Genomic DNA, 25037 nt, shown 5'->3' on the forward strand with positions numbered 1-25037 from the left:
AAGTTTTGCTCCAAAGGAGAACAGAGAAATCGAGCAGTAACTGGAGGGAAGTGAGGTGGAGTCGAAAGGGATTTTTTGGTTTTGTTTGTTTAGGTGGGAGATATTAAATCATGTTTATTGTGTGATGGAATTGACCTTGGATAAAAGGACAATCCAGTGTTCAAGAGAGACAAGGGACAATTGCTCAAGGAATGTCTGTGAGTAGTTAAGAGTGGCTGAGACCCAAGCTGGAAGTGGAGAGGCTGGCCTAGAAAGGAGAAGGGTACAAATGATTTTGATGATGATTGAATTCCAGAGGTGAGTATGTGTTCAGGGTGGCTGGGAAATTGGGTTCCAACAGGAGCTGTCCAACAATAGGGTGGTGGGAGAGACATGAGAAGATTTGACTTCTGATGACGAGCGACCTAGGCATGGAAAGAGTGATGAGGCTAGTTCCTATGGCCTTTTGGAAGGTGTGCAGTCATTTCTAATTACAGCCTCTTCAGGTACTGGATTTGGCTTATAATGATGGGGCAGGTCATGTCGTGATGGGGGAAGAAAAATCAATGGCTCTCCTTGTGGCCCTCAGGTCACCTCTAGAGAAGGAGGAGGTCCTGAACTCATAATGAATTCAGAAAGATTCATAATGAATTCAGGTAGATAAGAAATTGTGGAATTGAGAGTATGTACATTTACAATCTTGATGTTGCCAAATAATTGATGCAAATTTAAATTCCTGTCCACATAAGAGTTTCCCCTCAACCCCTGTTAAAGTTCATAATCTTTGTCATATCTAGTCTGTGAAAAATATCTCATTGCTTTATCAATTCCTATTGTGAATATCTTTTCACCTATTTATTTTCCTTGTGTTTCTTCTTCATGAAATGCTGTTGATGGCCTTTGCCCATTTTTCTCCCTGGTTGCTTGTATGTTCCTTATTCATTTGAAGATCCCTTTGCATATTAGGGAAACAAGCCATTTGCCAGTCATATTAATGGAAAATATAGGGGGAGGAGTGTTTAATCATATGGGTCTGGGTTTCATTGTCATTCTATTTATTTATTTATTTTTTGAGATGGAGTCTCACTCTGTCACCCAGGTTGGAGTGCAGTGGCACGATTTCGGCTCACTGCAAGCTCTGCCTCCTGCTTCAGGCCATTCTCCTGCCCCAGCCTCCCGAGTAGCTGGGACCCCAGGCACCCACTACCACGCCTGGCTAATTTTTTATATTTTTTAAGTAGAGACTGGGTTTCACTGTGTTAGCCAGGATGGTCTCGATCTCCTGACCTTGTGATCTGCCCGCCTCAGCCTCACAAAGTGCTGGGATGACAGGCATGAGCCACTGTGCCCGGCCCATTGTCATTCTTTAGAAAAAGTCATCATGCCACTTTTATAAAAATATACGTTTTCTTTAATGATTTTACAGTATTGGGGGGGTTGTGATGTAGGAATGCAGCTTTACTTCCTTTTTTTTTTTTTTTCAATTTCAAATTGCTTCCCCATTTCTGTTTCTGGAATAATCTGCTTTTCCCAAACATTCTTGAAATGCTAACTTTATCCTACCCAGTTTGAAAAGTACTTACAATTCAACTCAAGAAGAGGGCTCATCTGGATCCTGTCACACTCCATCAGTCTGAAGACCTTTCTTTTTCTTTCTCAGCACATCGAGCACTTCACACTTACTTCATAGTTCTGAACTCTGCATCTGGGGCTACATTCATCTAAGTCTCTTTGTCTCTGAATTTTAATACAATTTACAATTTTAATACATTTACAATCGCGATGGATGTTGCCAAATAATTGATGCAAATTTAATTCCTACCCACATATATGATAGTTTTCCCTCAATCCCTCACCAATAGTGTATAAAAGTTTATAATCTTTGTTATATCTAGTTGGTGAGAAATGACTCCATTGGTTTTTCATTATTATAAACATCTGTTCATATATTTATTTTCTTTGTAGAAAATTACATTAAGATCCTACCTGTGCTATTGACTGGAAATAGGCAAGTAATCAGCAAATAATTAATTACAGTCCCCTTTCTGTTATTAAAATAGAAATTTATTACTTTATGAAGACTTTGTAACTCCCTGGAAATGGTTATCTTTGCCAATACAGACGCATGTTATATTCTTCCTTAAAGTGCTCACACATCCTCTCCCTGTGTCGTACCCTTTCTCTCTGTGCAAGTACTATATCCCCTAGTATATGATTGATGTATTCAGCAAACTGGTCATAAGTAAGAATTCTCTCCAAGTCGTTAAAACAAAGTATGTGCTTTATTTTTTGTCTGGAATGGTTGTATGAACGGGATTCTCAACGGCTAACAGTGCTGGACAGATGAGGTCTTGCTGGAGTTACTAGTTTACCTGTTCTCTCCGTAGCCTTGTATGATCACATTTTTCTTTTCTACAAAGGAGAAAGAATACTCCCACGGCCACACCCCCTCCATACCCACCATTCCGAGTATGCCACTCACTAACTGCTACATCTACTTTTACCCCCACCTTACCCTTACATCTCATCCCTCTATCTACTTTGACATCAACTATTTTTTAACCACACAGGTGCAGCCGTGCATCCACTGATCCACTTTCCAGGGCCCATGACCCTCCTCACTTGTAAAGCCAAGATCCCCCGGGTCTTCCAGATCATGACTCCCCTGCATACTTATTCAACTCCCTAGCCATTATCTTCTCTGTCAGACGCGCTTGGTGAAACCCCAGTTAAATTTCTGCTTATACAACAGCAGCAGCCAGGCAGTCAAATCTGTCTGGAGAAAATCCCAGCAGCCCCTAGGAATCAAAACCCTTCCTTGTTTAGGATGCTACAGAGCCAGGAAGAGTGGTATGAAGTGACATTAAGAACCATGATTTTTCTTCCTCTGTGCAGATCGTGTATTGGGGAGTAGATAGGCTGCAGAGAGGGAAGGTGGCAAGATAAGAAGAGCAGCTACCATTGGGCAAGGGTCTACCAAATGCCAGGAAGTTTTATAAACATGAGATTTAATCCTCAGAGCCTGAATAAGTAAATAAATTTCATTACTCCCATTTTACAGAAGAGGAAACAAGCACAAAAAGGCAAATAATTTACCCAAATATATGCAGCTAATGGGTCGTGAACTAGGCTCCATTCACAACATTGACTTCTAATCTCGTGCTTTCTCCGTGACACTCAGCTGTCTCTTCTAGGTGAGGTAATCGGTGCCCTGGCCTGAGCAGTGAGCAAGTAGTGTCTGGCCTAGCATCAGGCACTGAGGGTGTAGAAGCAGAGCTCTATTCATTACAGAGGCAAGGGCCTGATAATTGTGAAGAGCAGTTGTAGGGACATGCTGCGGGAGGCCTGGACTGGGCATAGGAGCATAATCACCAATGACTTTGCTGTGCGTTTGTTCAAGTGGGAGCAGAGTATCCAAGTGTAGACAGTGAAAAATAATTTTCAGCTGGAAACCTGCCATGACTGGCTTGGCTTTGCCAATGGGATCTGATTAGTATTCTTGAGCTTTCATTAGCATTTGAAGGGAATACCCAAATGACACAAAGCTGGTTCTAGCAGCTGAAATTAAACGTTTTAACCCAATTTCTCTAATGCAGTTAACCTGTGATAAAATGCTGCTTAAGCGCCTCCTTTTCATAAACCATTTTGGACCTCAACAGGCAAACCAGTTATACAAGCACCTTCGCACTCACCTCTGCCAAGCCAGGTCAGCGGACGTGCCTCCTTGTAGCGTGAATTACATCATTTGCTGCTGGGGTAGAGAACTGGGAGTACTTTTCCCAGCCTTGGCTGGACCGGTGCCAAGGTTATTAAGTGCAAATCCCTTACCATGATCTCCCTGTAACTGCCTCTTGTGCTGACACAAGCCTGCCCTGGGGAGCAGCATTTTAGTGCATCCTTTGTTGCAGGTTTTCCATTTTAGGGAGAATTGATAGTGAGACTAAGTATAAACACATCCTCTGCCAGTCAAATTCTGCGGCTAGGGTTTTTGAAAAGGATCTGGGAAGTCTTGTGGCCAGCAATAATATTTATATTGAAACTCATAGCTCTTGCTTTGCAGGGTGAGGGCAATGATGGTCAAGAAAGGAATTCCCTTCCCCATATACGATGCTTCTCACATGACTCAAGAAAGCAAGGGAGTATTACTTTGAGCTCAGAGTAAATCCGGCACTAGTTTCTCAGTTGCATAAGATTAAAATTAAGAACCCAAGACAATGTTTTCGTATTCAAATTTTTCCAAATACTATTTTCTACTTCTAAAGGAAAAAAAAAAAGTAGCTCAATTGGTATTTTGTCTTTCTCCCTTTCTCTTAACTCTATCAAAGGCTTAGGGGCATTTTCATCCAGCTCCTGACTCTCTAACCCTATAAAAAATTAGAACTTCCTATTGTACTGAAGAGAAGAAAAAGCCTATAATGTCTCCTTTAGAAAGATATTTAACATCTTTATTTTACCAGTTAGATTTCACATAGTTCAACTATAATTCTCTGTTCAATTATAAAAATCAATGTTCCAACCCCATTGGCCTTCTTTTTGGTTACAGTAAATAAAATCTAAAAATATCAAAGAAACAAGTAACTACCCCAGGGATGTGAGTGCTGTAGGTTTTTCACCCCTTCCTTAATGTTCTATAAACAAGAGTCAGCATTAGAATACCACACGTGAGAGAACCAGTATTAGCCCAAAGCACTAGGGAAAGAAATCAGTGAGTTTATTCTTGTTTTTGTGTGCCTATGCTAATATACACATAGCTATAGGAAAGATTTTCTTTTTTTTTTTTTTTTTTTGAGACGGAGTCTCGCTCTGTCGCCCAGGCTGGAGTGCAGTGGCGCGATCTCGGCTCACTGCAAGCTCCGCCTCCTGGGTTCACGCCATTCTCCTGCCTCAGCCTCCCGAGTAGCTGGGACTACAGGCGCCCGCCACCACGCCCGGCTAATTTTTAGTATTTTTAGTAGAGACGGGGTTTCACCGTGTTAGCCAGGATGGTCTCGATCTCCTGACCTCGTGATCCACCCGCCTCGGCCTCCCAAAGTGCTGGGATTACAGGCGTGAGCCACCGCGCCCGGCCGGAAAGATTTTCTACTTTTCAATAGTTTCCAGTTCAAAATTGAGTCTTATTTCAGGACTATGTGGAAAATAATCTACAGGATGCTTGCAATATTGAGATCTGTTATTGAGGGTTTAAAACAGCATGGAGTCTTAGAAGTCCTAAGCAGAGAATTTTTAAACATTTGGCTATTATTTTGAAGGACAAAAAGAAATAGTTTGATGCAGATTGAAAGGAGGAAAAATTCAGTGTTTTATGAAATGTGCCACTCCCGACACCCTTACATACCCTTGATACTACCTGGGTAAGAAATAAGCATAAAGGAATATCTGTTTGCAAAGACTTCTTGGGATACATGTTCTTCTTAGAACAATCCGTGCATTTTAGAAGTCTATTTCCCTGAAGTTTCTTCCAGTGGCACTTAAGCCCTCTCATTGTATAATCTTATGTCTAGAAACCTTTGCTTTGAGCATAAATTAATATTTTTACAAGCATGAAGAGTAAAATTCAACCGCATACAAGATGTGTAATATAATCGTGTGTTTGTACGTGTATCTTGTTGTTTTCAGAAAGAACATTATTCTAGGGTGTTTTTTTAAAAAACTTTTAAAATACAAAGATCAGAGGTTTCTCCATTTTCCATAGGAGTGTCATGTTTCCATGGTGATGAAAACAGCTCCTGATACCGGATTAATCAAGGTGATCTGTGGGCTTCCTGCTTCCTAGTTCCATGTAACAGGGAGATGCACAGAAGAAAAGGGGAAACCGGTGGCATGTCTGATAGGTGGGTAGAAAAATACCAGAAGGTTCAGGTTCGGGTCTTAAGACTTTGTTATGTCAATGCCATTCAATGACAGATCCTTTCCAATGTTTTTTTTTTTTTTTTTTTTTCAAAAGTGGCATTCTGTTTTTAACAATACCTTTAGAGTAACTTCAAAAAATATGAAAGCTTTAATAAAAATTCAGAACCACCTCTTCATGCAGTTTCCATTGCCATCTAGATAAACCAAAATGAGTGAAACCCCACCTCACTTTTCTGGTTTTCACTCTTCTTGGGAATACCTACTCAAAATTCATGGGGTTCACTCCCGCCTTTGAGTTTCCCAACTGTACTACCTATTCATCCTTCTAACTTACCAAAGCAGTTTCGGGAACCCATCTCAGCAAACCCTTTCTTAATCATTGTGGGAGGAATAAATGAGTCTCTCCATCACTGCCTGCCTGGATTTAGGAGGGCGGTGCTCCTTGTGCTCCACTCCAGCCCTTAACATGCACTTGATCAGTGTGCTGTAAGTTAACAGGAGCTCTCACATCTGGCTGTGCATCGGAATCATCCTAATCATCCTATGCAGAGTATTGGGCCTCATTCCAGAGCTATGGAATCAGAATCTCTGGGAGAAAGTCCGAGAACGTACAGTTTTAATCAACCTACGAGTGCTTCTGAGGCTCTGCCAGGTTTGGAAATCAATGACATATGGTTTTAGTTTGTATCTATTCTGTCCCCTATGGGTATCTGCACTCTTTATGTGAATTGGGTGTGTTTAAGAGGAATAATCAAATACCAGCAAACATATTTTGTAGTGTTTAAATGCAGATTCCCAAGCACCAGGGAGCAAGGCTTACCAAATCTGACCCTGTAGGGGTATGGCCTGGGAATCTGCATTTTAACAAACCTCCCCATCCTCCCTTCCTGAAGTGATTTCCTTGTATAGAGAAACACTACCTCTTTGGGAACCAAACTGGAACACCTACTGGGACAGGGCACACCACTTCAATGAATGAGGCAGGCTGGGTGGGAAGGGACCAAAGGGAAGCTGATGCCCTATGTAGAGGGAGGCACTGCTCTGCCTGAGCAGTTCGTCACTATTTTTCCAGACTAGAAATAGAGCCAGTATTGTCTATGTTTTGAATTTTTCAGAAGCTAGAAATTCACAGCAATTTAATTTCTTAACATTCAAAAACAGCCAATAAACAAACAGCTGCCACCGGCAACTTGTGCCCTCCGCCTTTGAGGGTTTTACCCACGTACCTTGAATCTCTGGTGATCTGCAACACCTTGTGTCATCAGGAGCCTGGCCAAGTGACCTCTTAAAATGAATCATATAGTATGACAGAATTGCAGCATCACAAGTTCCTATTGGGTCATCCAGGCCACTCCCACCATTTAATGTTTAATTCCCCCACTTTGGCATTCCCCTCCAGTGCTGACACCCCAAACCACGTCTCTCATCTATATCTATTGCCTGTGCTGCGATATCTGAATGTATTTTAGCTACTTCAACTCGGGTATCATTTAAATACCTCAAATGCAACATGTCCCCATATAAAATTGTTATGTTCTAATGCCATGACTCCAAGTGTTCTTCTCCTTGCATTGTCTCAGTGAACATCAACACTGTCTCACTAGCTGCTGAAGCCAGAAGCCTGGGTGGCATCCTTAATTCTTTGCCCTTCCTCACAGCCCCTATATCAGATCATCTACTATGTTTCACTCATCCCGCTACCACCACCGTGAAACTTACAAGCTGTTACCTTTTCTAGGCAAGCTCTTTGCATCTTCTTCATTGTGAAAATAACACTCCAACTGTCTGTCCCATGACCAGCCAACTTGATTTTACAAGGAAAATCCTGCTCTTTTTCTACAAGGTAAAACCCAACTAACCTTTCTTCCTTGGCTAAGAGTTGAGCTCATTTGGAAGAGAATAATTTATTAAAAATGAAATTCTCATATTAGAAATGAATTTGGACACTTGCATGAAGTACAGGATCATGGGACCCAGCCTTGAAAAGTAGAGAGCTCTAATGATGGATCTGGTAGCCTCCTCTTTATGCTGAAAGGAAAATGGGACTGAGAGAGCAGCAAGTAGAGAGATGGCTCTAGGGGTCACACTTTTTAGGTCCTCTGTTGAAGAATTTCCAGTCACTGGCTTCTCTCATAGCCCGCATGGAGATATAAAGAAACCCTGGTACAAAGCAAAAGCCCCAGCAACAATTAAGACCAGCTGGGAACATAGGCAGTAGTCCCAGTGTCCAAAATACCTCAACAGGTTCTCTTCTAATGTCAAAGCAATTATTCCTAAAGGAAAGAGAATGAAGAATCATGCACCTGTTTTTAATAATAAGAATAAAGCCTTAGTTGGAAACTTCTGTTCCTTTATAAAGTATGTCAAACATCTGCAGATTCCATCATTTTGGTATCCTCAAAGAAAAGTTGTACAATTTGATGTGAGAATTAGGCTATGCCTACAGTAATTTTTAAGCTTCTCAAAACTCTAGGAAATTAAATTCCCTACATAGTACTACTAAAAGAGAAAACATATATTTATTAAACAAAACAAAAATGGATTACAATGTTCAGGGTGAAAACTGAGTATTTTATTTAATAATAAAACTTACATATAAGAACAATTCAGTGAAATATAAAACAAACCTTTTTCCCCCTTATTTTCAACTGTCCTTTCTAATACCCATAGGGAGGAAGAGATGAAAAACAAAAAACCTGCTAGTCTGTAACTTAAGGTCCAGAAAGAAATATTTACCTATTAGCCATCGTTTCACTCAAGGGATTGTGCAATGCAAAAGCACACATCAATTTATTCATTAGTAGTCAAGTGAGGAGGTAAACCCCTCTTTCAGCATCTCTCTGCATATCTTAGTTTGGATGGTGAATGAAGAAGGAAACTCTCTAAAATGTCAAATAAGGAAAAGACCACCTAGAAATGAGTGACAGTAATTCACAGGGATACTAAAAATAAGAATCAAGTTGTAATATCTGTACTCAGTGACACAAGGTATCAACACACCTTCCCAATCTAATCATTTTACCGTGTCTACATGGATCTTCCTTATAGCATGCTTTTTTCATAAATTGTGGAATATTTTTTGAGAAAAGAGAGTGTAGGTCACTAAGGCCATTTGTTCTTGTAGCTCTCTGGCTGGCGGGGATCCAAGTGTGTATGAAGATGAGTGACAGTGTGCGGCCAGCTTTTTCGCTGCTGGTCTTTCTATCTGCAGAAGCTTTGAGTGCATTTATCAGAAGCCAAACCATGCCAACTCTTTTGATATTAGGTCTTTGGGTGGAGCTTTCAAAATCATTCTTTGTTCCACTTTTCCTAGATTGTCAAACTGCGCCCAGTAGGTGGTTGAGAGTGTGAATTTCAAACATGTGCTTTTAATATGCCCAAAACTGTTGCTGCAAAGAAGGGGGAAAAACCCACATTAATTGAATCCTCACCCACTCTTACTCATAATGTCATGATTGTATTTTCTATATCCTAAAACAATCTGAAATGATTTGCAAAACTATGTGAAATCCTCAGGTGAATAAGCTTACAGGTTTTTAAATATATATTCTTACTAAAAGTAATTATTTTCTCACAACAATTCAACAAAACCCACCCAGAGTAAGTATAGGTCAACAATTAAAAAATGATAATATTGTAATCTTTGCTTTCATTTACCCTAGCCTTCCTATTGGAATACTAATGATCATTAGCAACATTACGATATCTGTAGACACTACATATTTTAACATTTCTTTGCAATTCTCTTTAGAATATTTTTCTTACAAATATCTTTTGGAAGGTCACTATTATTCCCATTTTATAGATGTCATATGAAGATTGTAACAGTATCTACCTTCAAAGGATCACTTCAGGGATTCTCATAAGATCATGCACATTAAGTACACAGAGTATTTGGCACTATTAGTTATTGAGTGCTCAAAACATGTTAGCTATTGTTAATATGCAAAAGTATTAGCAACTATATTAAAGTTAACAGAAGTCCATTTTAAGTAGGCCAATTTAGTTTGAGTCTTCCTCTAGCACTAGACAGTGCTTCCAAACAATGCAGGTATGACTGTTTCATATGCTGGTCCATCTGCCAGGACTGCTCTTGCCTCCTCACTCCCGATTCCTCACCCCTCTACCTGGCTATTCCTTAGTGGCTAGAGATTGACATAGATGGTATTTCTCCAGGGGTGAGCAGTCACTAACCTTGCCCACATCTAGCTGATATATATAGTGGGGCACTCCTCCTACCCGCTTCAACCATATTGTAATTTCTGCTTCTTTGTCTGCATCCCCTTAACACTAAATCTGCATGAGGGCAGGGATCGTGTCTACCTTTGTATACCACATTCTTAGTACAATGACAAGCTCAATGTCAGAACATAATGGGTGCTCAGTAAATATCTGCTGTATGAAGACACCTGGTATCTGAAATCAGCCTGGTTGGTGACTGAAAGAAAGCTTTTTGATTAGTGTAAGTGATGCTGCCCACCTAAGAGATAAGCAGCAGTTAGTTATGGGGCCAGTTGAGGATGAGGGTGCTAAAATGGGATGTGCCACTGTGGAAGCTCTGAGTAGAAGCAGAGGGGTGGGCAATCAGTGCTAGGGGAGATCAGATTCCACCTGGTCACCGTCAAACTAGCACAGTCCCATTCAGCTTCACTGGTTCTGGATATCGAGACACCAGCCCTGCAGCATGGGGAGTGAGAGCATGGGTTGACTGCACCTCCTTTTCACCCATCAGGGTAGAGAGACTCAGAATCAAGCTCTTAGGTCCCAGCCTTCCAACCAGAGTAGCAACAACAAATGCAGGTCAGGGGTTTCTGCTGGCTGGAGTGAAAGGGTCCAATCTGATCCATGGACCCCTGGAAACTTACCAGACAGTTGGGATGTGTAGTGCACGTCTGGCCCAACCCAGAAGTGCAGTGCCGAGGGAGAAGCTTTGAGACCGGGGGCACGGCTGAAGGTAAATGAATTGAAATGTTCTGATTTGTTACAGCAGTTGCATCGTAGGAAGGGGTGACTTTAGAATAATATCTGACAGTATGCAAGGAATTCAGAGACAGCGCTGCACTGGGAATGTGAGTTTTATATGGATCACCAATAGCATTCTCTGAGGTGGAGCTTGATGGAACTTTAATGAGAAAGAAAACAAATATGGGTCAGTATCCACAATTCTGTAATTCGGAACGACTGTTATTCGACATAAACTGCCCGCTATTTCATTTCCTCACATTACAAATCTGTACTACCTGCTACACTCGAATGCTGATGGAAAAACAAAGTGAACTTTCTAATTGTGACATTTAGTGCAATACACACACTATAAATTAGTGTTCATGTATCATTAAAAGACAGGTTTTATAGAAGCAGAAGATCCCTGTGCCTTCTGATGTATGTGAATGTGCACGTCAATCAAAATTGACTCTCTCTGAAGCAAGGAAGAAGGTTGGAAAGAACAACTCCATTCAGCAGAATGGTTTATATCATCATATAGCTATATTCTACATGGTAACTAGAAGAAAAAAAATTGAATATATAATATTAACAATGTAATCTCAAATAATACCATGAATATTTATTTTCTACTGGACATTAATAATATTGAAAGTAAAATAATATAATGGTATGTCTACTTTAAATACAAGTGTATCTGAAATGTTTGTGGAAAAATAATTTAAGCAACTGTATACAGAGATTTATGAAAAAGAACAGAAAAAGGCAAGCTGATAAGGTTAAAACATGTCTGTGTTACAGATCAGGCTCAGCACAGAAACCTTGGGACCCTGGGTGATCATTTAACTTCTCTAGCCTTCAACTTCCTGATGCGGGTAGTGAAAGCGAAATTTGGGAGACTTAACTGATTGCAACTTCTCTGATCCTCTTTCCAAAACAATTTGGCAACATGCATTAAGAGCTATACATACATTCACGTTCTCTGTTCTCTAAGTCACCTATCACACTCTTCCAGGAACCCATTATACTCTTCCAGGAATCCAGTCCAAGGAAAAGTCCAAAATACAGAAAACTTCATATATGGGAAAATATTTCCTATCATATGATGTAAAAAATCACTCTCTCCCCAAACTGCAAATGCTAAATGTAGCGACTGGAAAATGGCTAAGAAAATTACTCTACCCTTGATAAATGATTAAAACTATTAAAATGGTGATGAGTGATGCATAACAACAAATATACGTATGTATGACACAAAGTTAAGTAAAAAAATTCAAGAAACAAAATGGGATATCCAATGATTACTACTATAGAAAAATACATCTGGAAGAAGACTTGAAGGAAATACATTAAAAAATGAACACGGTGATTATCTTATCCAGGTTAGTAAAGGATCGGCACTGGTTTTCAAACGCAAAAATGTATTTACATCAAATAAAAATGGCAGTTTTGACTCCTTAAGCTTCAAGGCCTCCTAGGGTTTGAACATGCCACAAGTCTATTCCTAGCATATCTCTGGCTTCCCAAGATTGGTCTCCTTAGGGGAGGCAGTGTCTTGAAATGCTGGGGCATAGAAAGGCCTGAACTCGCTGCCACGAAAAGAATGTTTCAGAGTTTCTGCAGGACATAAATAGTATTGTATGTACAAAAAAATAACATTGACAGGCATATGCCTGTGGCCTGATCTCTGTCTGATTTAATCTAAGCTGATTTAATCATTCCATGTCACATTCAGCCACTGCTACTTATGGCAATTTTTTTTTTCTTCTCCTCTCTTCTCTCCTCTAAGTTGGGAGAAAAGTCTAAACTGACTAAAATAACACCCTGAGGCTTCTTTGGTGATATGAAGAATCAGGGCTGGGTTCTATCTGGGGGTCCCTTCTCTTTTGACTTTAGACACTATCCTGCATAACCTTCATTTGTTCCCATGGCTTCCGCCACATCCCCATCTGTGCATGGTTCCTCTACTACAGCACTTACAAGACTGTCTGGGCCATAATTTCTTTTGTGACCCTTTCTACCACTAAGTTGTGAGCTCCATAAGAACAAGAACTGCCTTTCATTCATCTTTGTGTCCCCATCTTTGAGGCAGGGACATTTAAGCTGAGAACTAGGGATGGACTTGGTACTAACTAGCGCAGGTGAGGGAGGAAGGACATTCCTGGTACAAGGGAGGTGCTTGGTGAGAGCAGAGCCTGTTGGAGGAAGTCAGAAGTGTCATCTAGGACTGAGAGGCTGAGGAGAGAGGCAGTCCTGTCATCTAGCGTCTAACATTTAGGTCAAGAGGTCCATACCTTCCTGGTTTCTAGACGGAGAGTAACTTTATCTTCAGGAATACTAAAAGTCACAAACCGCTAGCTGTGTTCTTTTCCTCTATTTTTTTCCATCTTGTTATTTCAGGTACACGGGCATGTCTAGGCTTATACGGCACATATAACAAAAATGCCTCCCAGCGGGAAAGCATTTGTTCCACAATGAATATTCACATAATGAGATTTCTTGAGCCCCTCCTGTATGTTGGTCATTGTTCTAGGTACTAGATATACAGCAATGAATAAAACCGGCCAAAAAATTCCCTGCCTTCATGGAGGTGACATTCTAATGGAAGATAGGCAACAAACAAAACACACAAGTAAAGAATAGCAGAAGGCAGTGAGTGCTATCAAGACAAATACAGCAGAGAAAGTGGCTGAGAAGATCTCTTTGAGAGGTGACATGCAAGCAAAGGCATGAAGGAGGTAAATAAATACGTTAAATGCTCAGGACACAGTCAGTCCTGAAATTATACGAATACTTCCCCTCCCCTGAGATTCTATTCATATTATAAACAAACTCACCAGTGTGCTTATCATCTATCAACAGAATGAGCTTTCTGGTAATTACGGTCAATTTTGAGCCCAGTTTCTGGCATAACACTATTTAAACACCTGTAGCCACCTTGTGTACCTGAGGCTGACAATACCAGAAGGACTCAACAGCTCTCCTGGATTCCCTGGTTATGGTGGTGAATGCACAGGAGCCTGGGGGTTTGCAGGGCAGGGCAGGTCCCCCTGTAAGTGGCACAGATGCTAGGAGAAGCTCACCTCTCACAGCTTCATCCAAGGAGCTCTCTGCATCAGGAGTGGAGCACCCATTCCAGCACGTATTAGTCAGGAATTGGAGCCCTCTCTCAGGGGAGTAAGTGCTCATCACACTGTTTTCCCTTGAAAGGACAGAAAAAATTATTTGCACATTTTTCAAGGAAAACAATGTGGACACTGCTGAGTTCAATTGCCCTTTTATCATTCAAGTTCTAAAAACACTGATAAAGCCTCATCATTCCTGCACATCCTAAGGAATTATCATGGGTCTTTTTCTCCAGTTTCTCTTTGTTTACATATTCTGATCAATCCAGAGAAGAAAGTAATCATTTGGGAAGTCACATTTTGCACTAGTGACCTGCTTTAAGCACCACTAATTGAAATAGGGCTGGACAGCTCCAGGGCCCGAGACCTCTCCACAATGGAGGAACACCAGAAGCCATCACGTCCCTGCTGGACCACCACCATCCCTACACTCACAAGGGAGAAAGCCCCATTTTAAGAACCTCAGAAATAACAAAAGGAGAAGCAAGGGTGAGTCACATGATGAAAAAACCATGGACCTGAGAATATTACCTGTGTTTATCACTGCAACGAAATGATACACATCGGCAATTAGAAAAGTTCGCTGACCCTTAATAAGCCCCTGCACTTTCACTGTGGATAGCAGTTTTTGTCTACGTATTTAGCATCAACATGGGAGGAAAATAACTAGCAGACTTCAGATTCGCAAAAGCCCTTATCATACCGCTGTGCCATGACAGTGCCTGGGAGAGACAGCTCAATGGGTGTTTGTTGTTTCTTACAAAACCTCATGTTGCTCTGAAGTGCTTCTGTAATCTAAAAAACACAGAAATATATTTAGGTAGATACCGGCATTTTTACATAGATACAAAGACACATACTTTCCAATGATAAAAAATTAAAAGAAGTAAAATTGTAGTATTAAAGCATGTCTATAAGGATAAAATTCAAAGCTTTGGGAGTCAAATACCTGGGCCATAATGGCTGGGGAGATTTTCTCCCGGATATATTTCACATAATCAACTGTTGCCTCAAGAACTGAAGCCGCATCATTCTTTCTCCCTTTTACATACGGCAAGAGAGTACGCAGCTGCTCACAGCAATATTTGATTCTTTCCCTGGACACAGAATTGCAATACATAAAGAATAATTAGTCTCATTGTCTTCATTGTACCTAAAGTCAAACAACACTTCCTCCTGGGTATGTTTGTAAAGGAACCATCCCCTCCCTATATAGTCTCCATTTCAGAGAAAGGCTGTGTCCCCACAAGCCAGCAGCCCTCACAGGCCCTGAAATCACAGCTTCCTGGGGCACCCACACATACTGCTACACAAAGAACCACTGCCCAAGTGCACTGTGTGTGCTGATGGCAGCCCCAGCTCTCTCACCTCAGGCCTGCTGCAGAGCGCAGGATGCCCAGTCACTGAGGAAAGCACCCTTCCCACCCCCTGCTGCCTACGGAAATGTGCAGACCACTCTGCCCTCCGAGCAGAGAATTGTACATGATATAAAAATCCTTTTGCGATTCACACTAGAAGCCTAGAAGGCAAAGAGCAGTCAGGACCTTCATGTCACTGGGACCTAGACCACATTTCCAACAACAGATCAGCTAGCATCTTGTACCACATGACTTCATGGCCTGAGCAAAAAGAAAATCAGAAGGCTGTTTCCTTTACATGAGGTAGGTACAGACAGAACGAGCGGACCAGGATGCAGGTATCAGAAAGAAACTAACCTGTCTTTCACAGCTCGGAAGGGGGATAGAAAATGTAGATCTAACTGACTTAAGCCCTTGGTGGCTTCATTTATCCATGTGTTCCTGTAATAAACATTTTTAAGCACCTGTTTTGTGCTGAATACTACCTTGACATCTACAGGGTTGAATGGTGGCTCTGCTATTACTAACTGGAACCTTAGGCAAGTTACTAAACCTCTGTAAACACCAGAATGGCAGAGAAATTATATTTAAAAACCTAGTTTGACATACGGCCAATGAATAACTCAAATATTCTACATCAGTGGTGTTCTCACTGAGCTCTGAGGAACTCTGGGGGCTCTGCGGGGGTGTCTCGGGAACTATTCTGGGAAGGGAAGGATAGAAGAGTCAACAATTTGACAACATGTGTGAAGGGCTTTGAAACTTTTCACACCCTTTGACATGGTTCTTCCACTTACAAGGATCCATCCTAAGGAGTGAATCTAAAACACAGAGCACAGTATGTATACACAGAAACCCATCAGAGCAATATATTAGTAAAATATAGAAAACAACACATAACATAGGAGGATGCCTTAAGTAAGCTGCTGTACATTATTAGTTCAGTAGAATGTCACCTGGCAGTGGAAGTGAGATGTTATAAAGCTTATTGGGGAAAAGTAGGCCACAAAACAGCATATAAAATATAATCCAAGCCACTAAACAAAGTAGAAGTGAAGCCTAGGAAAAAAGACTGAAGGCAAAAACATCCAGTACAGTTATTTCTGGATGGCTGGATGATGGATCATTTTTATTCCCTTTATTTTCTACATTTTCCAAATATTTTTTGCTAGGCATATGTCACATTCAGAATTGAAACTATTAAAATGCTATTAAAATTTTCCAACATTAGAAAAATGTTCGAACATAGAGAAAATTTGAAAGAGTTATACAGTGAACACCTATACACTTACCACTTAAGAGTCTACAGTTAACATTTACTGTACAGGTTGAGTATCCCTCCCCATAATGCCTGGGGAAGTGTTTAAGATTTCAGACTTTTTTGGATTTTGGAATATTTGCATAGACATAATAAGATAGCTTGGGGATGGGACCCAAGGTTTAATACAAAACTCATTTATGTTTTATAATATATATATATAGCCTGAAGGAAATTTTATACAATATTTGTACCTGAAACAAAGTTTGTACACACTGAACCATCAGAAAGAAAAGGTGCCACTATCTCATGTCAGTGCTGAAAAAGTTTGATTTTGGAGCATTTCAGATTTCAGATTTTCAGATTAGAGATGCTCAACTAGTATCTGCTTTATTATATATGTGTCATCCCACTATTCATACATTAACATATTTACATATATTAAAGCAAGGTAAGTTGTAGACATAAGCACATTACACTCCTAAATGTATCAGTAGCTCAAATTACTTTATTTTCAGGTAAACACTACATAAAACAAAAATGCACAATGAGTCCCATTCTATGAGTTTGGACAAATACATACAACTGTATGTATTTGAAATATATATGTAATGAAAATCCTAATCACACATGAAAATCCATTATCACAAACCCAGAAAGGCCCTTGTTTCTTCCCAGTCAATACCATCCCCTAACCCCATAAAGCAACTACAATTCTAGTATTTTTTTTCTATACCACATCACTTTTGCCTGTCCTCAAATAGCATATAAATAAAATCTTACAGCATGTATTCTTTTGTAAAGCTTCTTTCACTCAGCTTTAATGTTTCTGGGATTTATCTATGGGGCTAACCATATCAGCAGTTTGCTCCTTTTCACTGAGCAACAGTATTCAAAAATATATAAATATGCCACAGCTTACTTATCCATTCTCTTATTGATGAACACTTGGGCTGTTACCAGTTTTGGGTTATTACAAATAAGGATGCTAGAACATTCTAGATGTCTTTTTATGAATGCATGGTTTTATTTCTCTTGGGTAATATCTAGGAATAGAAATGATGGGCCATTTTATAAGTTTATAAAAACAGGCAGAACTTTTACCACACCAAGGGAGTACCATTTTACACTTCCACCATCAATGTATCAGACCTCTTGTTCCAAATCTTTGATGATATTTAATATCATCAGTAGTTTTCATTTTAGCATTTTGGCCTTTCTGGGGCATACATAGTAGTATCCATTATGCTTTAATCTGCATTTCCCTGACAGCTAATGATGTTGAGCACTTTTTCCTGTGCCTTTTGGGCACTTGTATAGCTTCCTTTGTCAAGCGTCCATGCAGATATTTTACCTACATTTTAATTGAATTGCAGGTCTTTTCATTTTTTAGTTTTAGCAATTATTTACATATCTTGGATACCAGGATTTGTCAGATATCTGTTTGGCAAATATTTTCTCCCAATCTGCGGCTTTCGTATTTATTTTCTTAAAACTTTTTGATAGCAAAAGTTTTAAATTTTGATAAATCCAATTTATTTACTCTCTCTTCTCATGGTTATTGCTTTCTACGTCCTGTCTAAAGAACATCTGCATACTCTCAGCTCATGAAGACATTCTCCTATTTTCTTGTAGAACTGTAATGTCCAATACAGTAGTCAATAGATGTGAGTCTATTTAAATATAATAAATATAAATTAATATTACACATATTAAAAATTCATTTCCTAAGTTGCAATAGCCACATTTCGAATACTCAATAACCACATGTTGCTAGTGGCTACTGTATGAGATGATGAAGATATAATTTTTAACACAGCAGAAGATTCAACTGAATAGTGTCATCCTAGAAGCTCTATAATTTTAGCTTTATAGTACAGCTCTGAGTATGCTCCATCTTGAAATAATTTTTTATATGGTGTGAAGTAAGGGGTCAAGGTTGATTCTCTTTCCAGATGGATATCTAGTTGTTCCAGCATCATTTATTAAAAAGATTTTCTGTCCCAAAATATTTGCTTTGGTGCTTTTGTTGAAAAATCAAATGCCTATAAATATGTGGATCCAGTGCTGGGCTATTGTGTTCCATTGATCTATTTGTCAACTTTTATGCCAGTTACCTACTGGTGATTGTAGCTTTAGGGTAAGTCTTGAAGTCAAGATAGTTTAAGTCCTTCTACTTTGTTGTACTTTTGCAAAATTTCTTTGGATATTCTAAGTCCTTTTCATACATTGTAAAATCATCTTGTCAATTTTTATGGAAAAAAACTTGCTGGGATTATGATCTGGATTCAAATAAAGTTATGTTTCAATTTGGTGAGAACTGAGATCTTAACAATAGTGAGTCTTTCAATTCATAATTATGGTATAATTCATGATTTAGTTTTTATTTAACTTTTCATAGTAACATTTTGAATGATCAATGTATAGATCATTTGGTTTTTTTTGCATATTTGTTCCTAAGTATCCTAAAGCTATTTTATTCTACTTTAAATGTCATAATATTTATATTTTCATTTTATAATTATTTGCTGTTAATATATAAAATACCATTGATTTTTGTACCTTATCTTCTGTAACCCTGTTATAGTCATTCTTTGGTTCTAGTAGCTGTTTTGTAAACGTCTTAGGACTTTGACTTTATACCCAGTCATGCCATCTACATATAGTAAGACAGTTTTCCTTCTTCCTTTCTAATGTGTATGTCTATTTCTTTATCTTGCCTAATTGCAATGGCTAGGATTATTTACTTGATAATGAACAGAAATGGTAAGAATGGGCACCCTTAGTTTGTTCCTGATCTTTTTAAGGAGCAGTCAACATGTTATCACTAAGTACAATGTTAGTTATAAGTTTTTTATAGGTGCCTTTTAACAAATTGAGGAAGTTATCTTCCACATCTATTTGCTGAAAGATATTTGTTTTTTAATGATAATGGTATATTGAGCATTGTCAAATATTTTTTCAGAATTTGTTAATCGCATGGTTTTTCTCCTTTATTCTGTTAATGTGGTAAATTTCATTGGTTGATTTTTTGTTTTGCTTTGTTTTTGAGGCAGAGTCTCACTCTATCATCCAGGCTGGAGTGCAGTGGCACCATCTCAGCTCACTGCAACCTCTGCCTACTGGGCTCAAGTGATTCTCATGCCTCAGCCTCACGAGTAGCGGAGATTACAGGTGTGTGCCACCAAACCTGGCTAATTTTTTTATTTTTTTTTTGTAGAGACGAGGTTTTGCCATGTTGGCCTGGTCGGTCTTGAACTCCTGGCCTCAAGTGATCCACCTGCCTCAGCTTCCCAAAATGCTGGAATTACAGGTATGAGCCACCATGCCAAGCCCAATTGGTTGATTTTTGAATGTCACACCAGTCTTGCTTTTCTAGGATAAACCCCTGATGTGGTCATATTATATCTTTATATATTTCTTGATTTAATTTGCTAAAATTATGTTAAGTGTTTTTGTTTTTATGTTCATGAGGGATACTGGTCTGTAATTTTCTTTATAAATAATGTCTTTGTCAGGCTTAGGGTTATGTTGTTCCCATGAAAGGGGTTAGGAAGTATTCCCTCCTCCCATTTCTGTAAGAACGTGTTTAAGATTGGTATTACTTCTTTAAATGCTTGCTGAAATTCATTGGTAAAACCACCTGAGTGTTTTCTCTTTGGTAAGGTTTTGATAACAAGTTCAATTTTGTTAAACATACAGCTATTCCGACTTTCTGCTTCATCTGGTATCAGTTTTGATAAATTGTGATTTTCAAGAATTTATCCAGTACATCTAGGTTGTAGAATTTACTGGCATAAAATTGTTCAAAGTATACTCTTTTGTATTTAAATATTTAGAGTAGCTATCGTGATCATCCCTCTTTCATTCATGATTGTGATATATTGTGTCTGTCTCTCTCCCAGCCTCCTCCCCCTTCACCACCCCACTTATTTGGGTTTACTTTGTTTTACTTTGTCTTGCTTCCTAAGATGGAACCTTATATTACTGATTTTTAGGCCTTTTGCCTTATCTAATATAAGCATTTAAAGCCACAGTGTTTTCCCTAAACTTTGTTGTAGTTTACTTAAAAACTTTGATATATTGCATTCTCTTTTTTTAAATTTAAAGTTCCAGGATACATGGGCAGTACATGCAGGTTTGTTACATAGCTAGACGTGTGCCATAGTGGTTTGCTGATATATTTTGTTCTCAAAAGATTCACTTTGAAATATTTTCTAATTTTTCTTGTGATTTTTTTTTTTTTGTTTTACCCATGGATTACTTAGAAGTTTTTTTTTTTTAATTTCCATATATTTAAGATTTCCCTTTAAATCTTACTCTTACTGATTTCTAATTTAATTTCGTTGTGGTCAGGGAACACATCTTTATTAATTCAACTCTTTTGAATGTTTTGAAGCTTCTTATATCCCCACCGGTATACAGTCTATCTAAGTGACTGTACCATGTGCCACTGAGAAAGAGTCTTCTGCTGCAGTTGTTGGGAGTGTTGCTCTATAAATATTCATGAGATTGAGGTGGTTAGCGGTGTTCACATCTTCTAGAGCTTACTGATTTTCTGGTGTCCGGTTGTATAAATTGCTGAGAGAAGAGTGTTAAATCTCCAGCAATTGTTTTAAAATTATCTATTTGTCCATTTATTTCTGTAAATTTTTGATCCAAATATTTTGAAGTTCTTATCACATGCTATTTGTGATTTTAATATCATTCTGAAAAGTTGACGCTTCTATCATTATAAATTGCCCCTCTTTACCGCAGGTAATACTGTTTGTCTTCAAGTCTACTTTATTTGATATTAAAATAGCCTATCTGACTTTCTTATACTTCCTGTTTCCACAATGGATATATTTCTATTAATTTATTTGTTTATATTTAAAGCTTCTCTGTTACAGACAGTAGATAGCTGGGTCTTAGGTTTTGTTTGTTTTTATCTATTCTGAAAACTTCTGCCTATAAGTTGGATATAGTTGGATAAAGGTCTACCATACCTTTTTTCCCTCTGTAGTCTCTTTTGCTTTTTTATTCTTCTGTTCCTCCTTTCCTTCCTTCGTTTTAAAATATTTTTAAAAATCCAATTTTAATTTATCTTTTGGCTTCACAGCAATGCATTTTGCCTATCTCTTTAGGGTTGCTCTAGGGATTACAATATATATCTGAAGTTTTCATAGTCTAGAGTTAATACTTTATGACATCACATAAAATGTATAACTGCAGAAGTTATGCAAGTGCATTTATCCCACTCATTCTTCATGTAATAGTCATATGTACTATAGCTACATATGTTATAAACCCCATGATACCTTGCTATAATTCCTGCTTATAACAGTTTTAAGTATTTTAAATAGTTTAAAATGAAAAATGCTTGTTTTTGCTCAGACATTTATCATTTCTGGTGCTATGTAGTCCTTCTAGTGATTTGAGTTTCCATTTGATATTATTTCCCTTCCGCCTGAAGAATTTCCTTCAGCTTTCTTACTCTGCAGGTCCACTGGTGTCAAAATATCTAAGTTGTCTTTTATCTGAAAATGTCTTTATCTTACATGAAGATAAAGGGAAATAATATCTGATGGAAATATGATTTGCACAAACAAGTGAAGAGTCTAAGACATGATAAATATGGTGGCATACATTAAAGGGTAGTTTTCTAATTTATTAATGTTTTAAAAACCAATAGTATACATTTATTTGACAGGCCTAGAGCAGCTGTATACTGCTAAGATTTCTACTACAGAGGCAAGAAAAAAGTGTCCTTGTACTTTATGTCCCTTTGATTGTGGCAGCCAAGACTGAGTGGGGAAATGCAGGAGCAAAAGATGGTAATACAGGGAAATTCATGGGGAAAGAATTTTTGCAACTCAGACAAAATCTTGTATACAGTGAAGAGCCTGTTCTACTGCAAACAAGAATCTGAAATTTGGGTTAAAAAGATAAGAGTTAAGATTAAAGTCACTGAAAATTACTTATTTCTCCAATGAAGAGTCAGGGTCCATTTCCTCTCCTCTTGAATCTTCACTGGCCTGTGCCCGCTTTAATCAAAAGATATCTGGAGAGTGACTCTATGAGAGTTCTGGGACCAGCATTTCAGAAGATGTAGCTTTCACACTGGTCTCATGGAATCCTAAGCCTTCATGTAAGAGGTCCTTCTAGCTTGCTGGAGATACCATGTGGAGAAGTGATGAGACCACAGGGAAGAACAGCCCATTTGAGCACAACCTGCAGCCATACCCACCAGAAGACCACATGTGTGGATGACGCTGTGCTGGAATCTCCAGACAGGCCAGTTTTGCTGGCTGAACATCATGGAGTGCCATGGTTAACACCACACTGAGAAGAAGCACAGAGCCAAGCTCTGCCCAAACTGGTGACTCACAAAATCATGAGATATGATAAACAGTTTGTTGATTTCCACTACCAAGTTTTAGAGTAATCTGTTGTACAGTATTAGATAACTGGACGACAGCTTACTGTTTAAGCAAAACAAATTACAATGCTGGGTTGATAACTGATGTGGCTTGGATGTTTTGTCCCCTCCAAATCTTATGGTGAAATGTGATGCCCAATGTTGGAGGTGGAACCTGGTGGGAGGTGTTAAATCATGGGGGCGCTCTAGGGTTTAGCTTAGCGCCATCCCCTTGGTGATGAGCGAGTTCTCACTCAGTTCATGCAAGATCTGGTGGTTTAAAAGAGTTTGGGGCCTCTCCTTTCTCTCTCTCTTGCTCCTCCTCTTGCTATGTGACACATTGGCTCCACTTTGCCTCCTGCCATGATTGTAAGCTTCCTGAGGGCTCACCAGAAACAGAAGCTGCTATGCTTCCTGTACAGCCTGCAGAATCACGAGTCAATTAAACCTCTTTTCTTTATAAATTACTCAGTCTCTGGTATTTCTTTATAGCAACACAAGAATGGACTAACACAATAACATATGTAAAAGTAAAATGTATGACAACAATAAGAAAAAATGAAAGAAGGTAAATAGAAATATGCTGTTGTATTTTAAGGGCATAATATCAATTCAAGGTAGATTATGATAAGTTAAAGATGCATATCATAATCCCTAGAGCAACCAATAAAAAATAGTTTCAGCTAAAAAGTCAATGAAAGAGATAAAAAGAAATGCTAAAGTATACTTGATAAATCCAAAGGAAGGCAGGTAATGAGAATAAAAGGAAAAAGAAAATAGATTAATGAACACAAATAGAAAAATTGTGAACCTAAAACTGCAGTTAACAGTAAGTATATTATATGAAAACGAACAACAGAGATTGTCAGAATGAGTAAAAAATAACAACAAGATTCAACGACATGCTATTTACAAGGGACACTCTTTAAATATAAAGACATATACAGGTTAGAAAAAAACCACGCAAATACTAATCACAAGAAAGCTATATTAATATCAAAGTAGATTTTTTAAGACAGGGAGTACTAGCATAGAAAAATTAGCATTATCATTTCCTTAGGATAAGTGGGTCAATTCAGCAAGAAGACAGGCATCTAACAACAGAATCTCAAACTACATGAAGCAAAAACTCTCAGAAAGAAAGGGAAAAAGAGTTGTCACTGAAAAACTTAATCCTCAAAAAATCAGTAAGGGAGCAGAATATATGAAAAACACTATTGACTAATTCTACCTCATTAATATTTATAGAATACTACACCCCCCAAACAGAAGAATACAGTCTTTTCAAATGCATATGGAACATTCATCAAGGGAGAACATGCTTTGGGCCATAAAACAAGTTTCAGAAAATAACAAAGGACAGAAACTTTACAAAGCATGTTTTCAGATGACAACATAATTAAATTATAAATCAATACCTAGAAAGTCTCCAAACATTCAAGTTAAGTTATACACTTCTAAACAGTGAAAAGACTTACTAGTGAAAAGAAAAAAATCACAAGGGATATGAGAAAATATTTTGAACTGAATGATAGTGGAAATATATCAAAGTTGATGAGATGCAGCTGAAGCAATGCGTAGAGAAAAACTTTTATAAAGGAAAAGTTTTAGCTTTAAGTGCTTATATTAGAAAAGAAGAAAAGGTTAAAATCAATGATGGAAGTTTCTACCTACAAAGACTTTTTTTTTTTTTTTTTTTTGAGACGGAGTCTTGCTCTTGCCCAGGCTGGAGTACAGTGGCGCTATCTCGGCTCACTGCAAGCTCCGCCTCCTAGGTTCACGCCATTCTCCTGCCTCAGCCTCCCGAGTAGCTGGGACTACAGGCGCCCGCCACCACACCCAGCTAACTTTTTGTATTTTAGTAGAGACAGGGTTTCACCGTGTTAGCCAGGATGGTCTCGATCTCCTGACCTCGTGATCCACCCGCCTTGGCCTCCCAAAGTGCTGGGATTACAGGCGTGAGCCACTGCACCCGCTCTACTTTTTAAATACTTTAAGTTCTGGGATACATGTGCAGAACGTGTAGGTTTGTTACATATGCATACATGTGCCATGGTGGTTTGCTCCACCCATCAACCCGTTATCTAGGTCTTTAAGCCCCGCATGCATTAGGTATTTGTCCT

At 38.7% G+C, this 25037-nt stretch overlaps 1 protein-coding gene across 4 annotated transcripts in view; it reads right to left on the reverse strand.

Moving 5' to 3' along the window:
• Positions 1 to 8380: 8380 nt before the first annotated feature.
• Positions 8381 to 25037, reverse strand: part of SOHLH2 (spermatogenesis and oogenesis specific basic helix-loop-helix 2) — a 48306-nt gene continuing 31649 nt past the window's right edge. The window contains exons 7-11 of one of the 4 annotated variants that reach the window (XM_055360646.2): positions 14848 to 14995; positions 14602 to 14693; positions 13857 to 13975; positions 10695 to 10951; positions 8381 to 9218 (exon numbers count right to left, since the gene is read on the reverse strand). In XM_055360646.2, the coding sequence (XP_055216621.2) occupies positions 9198 to 9218; positions 10695 to 10951; positions 13857 to 13975; positions 14602 to 14693; positions 14848 to 14995 (637 nt within the window). In that variant the 3' untranslated portion in view covers positions 8381 to 9197. Of the gene's footprint in view, positions 9219 to 10694; positions 10952 to 13856; positions 13976 to 14601; positions 14694 to 14847; positions 14996 to 22143; positions 23338 to 25037 lie in introns of those variants that run through there. The other 3 variants (XM_063697260.1, XM_063697261.1, XM_019039979.3) reach the window with 3 other exon arrangements.

This window comes from Gorilla gorilla, chromosome 14 (genome assembly GCF_029281585.2).
Source record: "Gorilla gorilla gorilla isolate KB3781 chromosome 14, NHGRI_mGorGor1-v2.1_pri, whole genome shotgun sequence".
Classification (NCBI taxonomy): Eukaryota; Metazoa; Chordata; class Mammalia; order Primates; family Hominidae; genus Gorilla; species Gorilla gorilla.